The 7257-nt window shown below is 44.4% G+C and overlaps 1 protein-coding gene across 2 annotated transcripts in view; it reads left to right on the top strand.

The window, feature by feature from the left end:
• NIPSNAP2 (nipsnap homolog 2) overlaps positions 1-7257 on the top strand; it is a 32723-nt gene continuing 25466 nt past the window's right edge. Inside the window, exon 1 of one of the 2 annotated variants that reach the window (XM_077141059.1) lies at positions 1-144. In XM_077141059.1, coding sequence (XP_076997174.1) covers positions 53-144 — 92 coding nt within the window. In that variant the 5' untranslated portion in view covers positions 1-52. Of the gene's footprint in view, positions 145-460; positions 672-7257 lie in introns of those variants that run through there. The other variant, XM_077141060.1, reaches the window with a different exon arrangement.

Here is a 7257-nt window from a genome sequence, read left to right as displayed (position 1 = left end):
CGGCGGCGTCACGGCGGCGCCCGGGCGGTGGGAGCCGAGGCGCCGGAGCAAGATGGCGGCGCGAGTGCTACGGGCCGCCGGAGTGGCCTTGGCCGGCGGCCTCCTGCAGCGGGCCGCTCCCCGCAGCCTTCTGCCCGAGCTCCGGTGAGCAGCGCCGCCTTTTCCGGGAGCGACCAGGGAGGGGCCGTCCGTGGGGCGCAGGGCGCGGGGGTCCCTGGCGGGGGCCTCCATTTCGGCTCGGCCGCGTGCCTCACCCGACAGGGCGGTCCAGGCTGCGCGGCGGCGGCGGCGGCGGCGGCGAGGCTGCGGCTGGCGGGATCGGCGGGCCGGAGCCTCGGCAGGATCTGAGTGCCTTCCCTGCCGTCCGGGCTCAAGGTCACGACGGGGACGGACCGCGCGCAGCCCCGCCTCCGCCCGGGACGGCCCCTGCTGCCCGGCGCGGAGGCCACGTCCGCCCGCCCGCCCGCCATGGCCGGGCCTGCGGGATCTTGACCCGGAGCGCCCGGCCACGGCTGAGGCCGCAGGCCCTGGACTCGCCCTGCGGGTTCCGCCTGCAGCCTGAGAAAGCTGCTCGCTGCCCAGAGCCTCGCTGCGTGCTCCTGCAAAGCGGCCGCAGGGATGACACCTCTTAGGTTGTGGCGAGCATGAAATAAAATAATGCATCGCCCCCGGTGAGCCCTCAGTGGGGGCGGGGGGGGCGTATCTTAGGGCGTGATAGCGTTATGAACAGTCTTTTTGCCTCGGATTTTAAAGGAGATAGTGAGTGGATCAAAAAGTATTATACACTTGTCAGCACCAGGCATTGAGGTCATGTTTAAAGTTTTTTTCCCAAACCTCGTTGGAGTAATTGTTCGTTTTTCTGAATCTACCGTCTATATCCATATCCACCTCCCATTTTCCAAATTCAAAAACTAAATCCTAGAGTAAGTTACCATAGATTTGCTTTGTTTTCTCGTTTTCTTTACCTGGGTGATTTAAATGTTACTTTTTAAATTACCATCCTCTACAAAGTATAGTTGGCACTTGGGGAAAAACGAAAGAACTACCTGTGAAACTCTTAATATAGGCCAGGAAGCTTTAGATAAAATGGCAAATTTAATCCTAATCATATTCTTAAAACATAAATTGTAGAATCTACATTTTACAAATGGGGAGAGGGAACCTCAGAGAGGGGGAGAAATAGCCAGAAAATTCATTTGAATCCAAATTTCTCAGGCCTCAGACCCAGCACCCTTCCTAACATAAGGTTCGCCTTGAATTTCTAAATTCTTTAAATTTGATATTTATGGTTTCAAACTGATTAACAACAGCTTCCTTTTTTTTTTCCTGTTATTGAGCATTCATGGTGTGCCTTATCACACAGATAATACAAACCCAGGAACTTGGTATTGTCCACTTTTCAAAAGACAGCCTAGAATGTGTTCACCTAAGGTGTTCAAGGTCACAGAGCTAGTAAACTGGAGATTTGGACCTGGGTCTGATACCCCCACTTCCTGCAGAGGCCACATGCTGTTGACACTGGAGTCCTTGTGTATTTCTGACCTGTTGGTTCTCTAATTATTCTAAGAACACTCTGAGATCTCCTGGGCATTTTGCCACTCTATTCTGGCCTCTAGTCTGCCTTGACAGGCAGTATTCTCTGAGCCTCAGCCTAGACCCAGTTAATTCACTCATCCCCTCACATAGTGAGCTCACACAATGTACTTGGAGCCATATGGAACTACAACAGTGAGCAAAATGGCCACAGTCACTGTCCCAAGGGATCCATGGTAGGTGGTAAAAATCCACATAGACTTAGAAATTGAGGTACATGCTAAGAGAGAATTGGGGAATCTGCCACGTGAGATCATGGAAGGATGTTAAGCTGAGACCTGAGTCAGACAGATCTGAGTAGGAAGGAAACCCAAGAAGAGTGTAGAGGACTAGAGTTCAAGAACAAATGGAAGGCGACAGGCCAGAGGAGAGGTGGCAGGGAGCAGTGGCCAGAGGACTCCAGGTCTTGCCTGGAAGCTTGGACTTTTTCCAAGAGCTATGGAAGACATGTAAAGGTATAAAATTTAGTGTCGCTTGGTCTGATCTGTGTTTTTAAAAGATCAGCCTCTCACAGTAAGAAACCAGAAAATATTTGTTAAATGAATGAGAGAGTGACTGAATCAATGAAGAGCTGGAGTTTTCCTAGAAAAAATACAAATTATAAAAATGGACTTAAGTAGAAGAAAACAAAAAATTTAAGACCAATCCTATTTGTATATTATATGTATATATAAATGTATATGTATATTTTCTAACTTTTAAAAAAATCATAAATATTAACTAAGTTTGAATTCAGCTTTATTTTAAAAGTCATACACTGTGATCAATAATTTAATAGTACCAAAATCGCTAGTAGAATATTTAGCCAAATGTCCACTGAATTGTTATACTAGATATCAAAAGGTATTAAGTGCTTAGTCATAAAAATTTTGAACATTAAATTTTCAGATAATATGGACTCTTCAGTCAAGACATGGGTTTTTCATTTTTAAACATTTCCAGGGAACTGATAATGTTAAAATTAGACCAGGAATTATAATAACCACATAGTCTCCAAAAGCAATTCCAAATGGTATGTTTGATTTCACATATGCAGCCTTCAAAGTAACTTTCGTGAGTCAGGTATATTGTTTATCCTGTTTAATTGAGATCACTATGGCTGCCACATTCATTCACTTTGTATGTGCAAATCTGTTACATCTTCACATCAGTCATGAATTCTTCTTACTACTGTTAAAACTTGGTACACAGTCTTGCAGTCTATGGATGGTGAATTCGTTCATTTAGAGAAACAAACAACAAAAACCAATTATTCAGGCTGCCATAAATATCCCTAAAGAACATGTATGACCCATCTGGATATGACCGGCTTTATTTCTTCATTCATGTTCTAATAGACCCCTACAACTTCCTTAGAGTACTAAGCAAGTGCAAAAAATCAGTTTTTCATATCACAGCTAAAGTGACATCCCATGTGAAAAATGACTGATTTTTTTCTAACTACCTTATTGTATAGGTAAATCTTTTTCCTGCTTCTCAGACTATTTCTGAAGTACACCTTCAATCTTAAACTTACAAAATAACTCTTTTGAATCAAAAAAGTGATCAGCCTGACTTCGGAGAGGCTACAGAATCAAAGGTAATGGGCACCTGCTAAGATGTTGGTGCTGTTTACTGAGAGGTGTTTGTTTCACAGATGTCTGGGTGCCCACCAAGTGCTGGCACTGTTGGGGAACATCAGTGTGTAAGGCATACATGGTCTTTGCCATCAGGTTGATTGCTAGGAAATCACAGAACAGGGATCAGGGCAGAGCAAGGGGGCAGGGCAGGTGGTATGGAAAGACGGATCTGGGGCAGTTTTGATTCCGGTAGAATTTGAGATGGCTGCAAGCTATTCACATGGACACACCTAGTAGGCAGTTAGCTTTATGACCCAGAGCTTAGAGATGTCTAGGCTACAGGTGACACTTGGGAGCTTTCAGCACATAGGAAATGCCAAAAGTGTTGATAAGTAGTGATGGGTACATGGGTTTTGTTATTTTGTTCTCTCTCCTGTTTTTGTTCAAAACTTTTCATCATAAGATTTTTTTTTTTAAGCCAGAGGAATGGATGCAGTTGCTTGAGGAGAGAAGGCAGAAAGAGAAGGGACTGAGAAAGGAGTCCTGGGAGGAGCCAAGAGTGACAAGCTGGATGGAGGAAGAGGAGCTAGCAGAGAAGTCTGGGGAAGAGCAGCGAGATGGGTCATTGTTAGGGGATGGTGCCCAAGGAGAAGATATTTCAAGGAGCCAGATGCTGCTGTGAAGTCAAGGAAGGTGACAGAAGGAAACTGGATTTGCCTTCATGGGTGCTGTGGGTGGCATTGCAATAGCAGCCTGAAGGGAGGCAGGAGGACTTCTGGAGACTCGGCCTGACTGTGCAATGGCCAGCAAATCTCCCTTAGCTTGCTCAGTGCAGGCCCAGAGTTTCGTACAGGTGCTCAAAATACTTTATGTGTGCAGAATTTAACTCCTCTTCCTCTTACAAAGCCTCCTCCTAGGTTCTCTGTCCCCAGCAACAAAACAGCTTCCATTTAGTGGCCCAGGCCAGACACCCAGAGGTGTCTGAACCTTGACTGTCTCCTGCTCCTTTTCCCTTCCTTTTCTCCCTACCAAGGAAAGCTATAAATGACATTTTGGAGATAACTGGGGGCATTGATATGGAATGGATGTTGTATGTTATGGAGTTTGTATCTTTCTTAAGTGTGGTCATGGTATTGTGGTTTTGTCTTTCTTAAACGATGCATGTCAGAGTGTTGAGGGGTGAACTACTGTGATGCATGCAGTCTGCTTTCAGAATAAAGCAGATCTGTATAAAGAAAAATTCAAAATGTGCTAAAATGTTAATACTTTTTGAATCTAGATGAAGGGGTCTTCATTATTCTACTCTTTCTTTGTGTTAGAAGTTGTTCAATGTGGAAAGTTGGAACAGCTCTCTGGCAGTGGTGTAGAAGACATTTATTTGGGTCAGGAGGGGGATGTTGGTGGGGAGGGTGATTGGGTGGCTGCTGCTTTAATAATGCAAAGCTCCTTCCAACCTCTTCTCTCCTCCCCGCCTGCACTCCTCACTCCACCTATTTACACACTCCGGGATTTGGCAAGGACTTGCTCTGCTTCTTAGTGGATGTTTTCCTGACAAACTGCCCCTCCTCTTTCAAGTCCGCAACTCAGGACATACGATGCAAGTCAGTCTGGGTCTCCCCTGTTGCAGACTTGGCCTCTGTTTGCTCTGCCCTTCATTCCACAACTGTGGCCATACATCCCCATCAAAGAGCTTATCTCTTTGTGATATAATCGTGTTTTTGTGTATAATCCCCCCAGCAAACTGGGTTCCATGAGATCAGAGCCAGTTCTGTTTATCTTTGTATCCTCTAACTGGCTCAGTACCTGACTCATGTAGTACATTCAGTAGATATTTGATTATCAGATACATGAAGCCAGCTACACCGCTGTTGCCACATCCTGTGGTGTCCAGGTGAAACACTTCCCTTGTACCATTTTCTCAGACTAAACAGCAGTACCTACCATCTTCCGCATCTCATCAGGACTTGGGTCTTACGCATTTCATCTCAGGTGTGTCTCTTGAATGTTTTCCTCTTCCTTCAACCCCACAACCATCACCTTCATCAGGGACCATTCTTCGGTCTGTCCGGTGAGTATTATTGAATATGCCTCCTGTGCACCTGGCACTGCCGGCCATGGAAACCAGCTGAGAGCCCAGGAACCATACTCCCTACCTGCCTTGCTGCCGTCCATCCACCACTCCACTGCCAGGCTGCATTTTTGCTCTTATATCTTCCTTGGAAATTTGCTAGCCTTGTGCCAGGTGCAGGATAAAAGGTGGCTGATAGGCGGGGTGCATAGAGCCTAACCTCTCTTGCCCTCTAGCTTTCTCCCTCTTCATCTTCCCACTACGCGTTCTCCTGCCTCACTGAACTCTTTGCTGCCCCGGAAACATGCCATTCCATTTCCTGACCCCATGCCTCTGGGCATGTTGCGCCTTTGACTGGAATTATCTCCTGCCTTGTCCACCTGTCTTGCTTTTCTAAGACAGAACCAGAAGGTCCCCACTGGAGCCCCTCTCCCCCTTCCTATGCAGAGCTGACAGCTCCTTCCCCTGACCCCCTGCAGCGAGGGTCCAACTCCCTGTTAGTAACTGCTCTAGCTATCTGTTTACTGGTAGGTTTTTCACATGACACTGAACAGGATTGGCATCAGTTTCATCTTTCAGTCCTCAGAGCCTGAACCATAACGGGTTTTCTATTTAAAGTCTAACGTTTTGTAGAATGTATTGCTTCCTATCCCACCCTCTATAAGGTACTGCATAACATCTCTGTGACATCATAAAGTTGTTGGTGGAACACTGTAAGTAGAGAAGAACCCAGGCCCCTCCTGGACCAGATTCCTCTGACAGCTGTTGGCCTGGCTGCTTCTGCCCCCAGCCGTCACTTGGCATGGACAGCTGCATGGACTTGGGCACTTGAGATGGCTTTGATCACCTGACACTTAAAAGATTTCAAAGCATGACAGTCGCTTTGGGGTCATACTAGTCCAGACTGTTTTTTTATTTGTTGAGACATTTGGTAACCAAGTTCACAAGCTGTTGGCTCTAGGTCACTTACAACCACTGCTCAGGGGGGGTTGCCAGTCACCTGACCCTAACATTGACTATTTCTCAGTCTCATCCTCTGCTCTGAGTCTTTAGTTTACGAAGACTTCCAAGTCCCTTCTTTCATTTTACCCATCATATTGTGAATCCCTCTGAGGTTTTTAAAATCTGGAACGGATGCTTCGTTAGGGAAGTTTGTGTGTTTGGGAGGCATCCCTTATTGGTGAAGATATTTGGAACTTTTGTGGTTAGACCTAGATTCATATTTTTATTTTGCTGCTACTTAGTCATTCCCTCTCTCTGAGCCAATCTTTAAAATGTGATCATATCTACCTTGCTAGATTGTTTTAAAGATTAAATGAAATGACAGCAAAATACCTAGTCCAGTTCTTATCAGGGAATAACTTTTAATCCTCTTGTGTTTTGAAAAGGAGGAAAAATTACGTTGAAATTTTTTTTGTCCTGTACATTTAGTCTGCCAATAACTTTTTATCAGGCATTCTCATTTTATAATGTATTAAATGCTATAAGTATTAAATATCAATATATACATAATAGGTGCTTGTCTGCATTTCCAGAAGGATACATTACAACTGGTAATAGTAATTAACCTTTGGTAGGTGTTTCTTGTATGAAATCTTAACTCCCTAAAACTGATATTTTTAGGAACTTTCGTTGAACCTCTTTCTTACTTGTTTGTAATTGTTATTCCTGAGCCTTTATAATTTACTTGACCTAAAAGCACAGGAATGATACAAAGTCCTATGAACAAATTTTAAAACTCTCTATTTTATGTATCCCTAATTGTATATGCTTCTCATTTGCTTCATGATTTTATTAAGCAAACATCCCCAAATGTGTTGTGTTTATAGCACATTGTGTAAAATGGCAAAATCTGTTTTATTTTTATTGAAATAATTTTTCTCATGCTTCATTTGGAGAATCGCCTTCTTTGGGCAAATGTATTGTCACCCAAGAGTGAATTGAAAACAGAAATACATGCCATGTGATATTTTGCTAATTGACTAACCATTTTTCCATTTAATTTCTTACTAAGAATTTTAGATTTTTTTTATTGAA

The sequence above is a fragment of the Tamandua tetradactyla genome, chromosome 23 (genome assembly GCF_023851605.1).
Source record: "Tamandua tetradactyla isolate mTamTet1 chromosome 23, mTamTet1.pri, whole genome shotgun sequence".
In the NCBI taxonomy this organism is placed as follows: domain Eukaryota; kingdom Metazoa; phylum Chordata; class Mammalia; order Pilosa; family Myrmecophagidae; genus Tamandua; species Tamandua tetradactyla.
The sequence above is the reverse complement of the archived record's forward strand: the minus strand, read 5'-3'. Positions and strand labels throughout refer to the sequence as shown.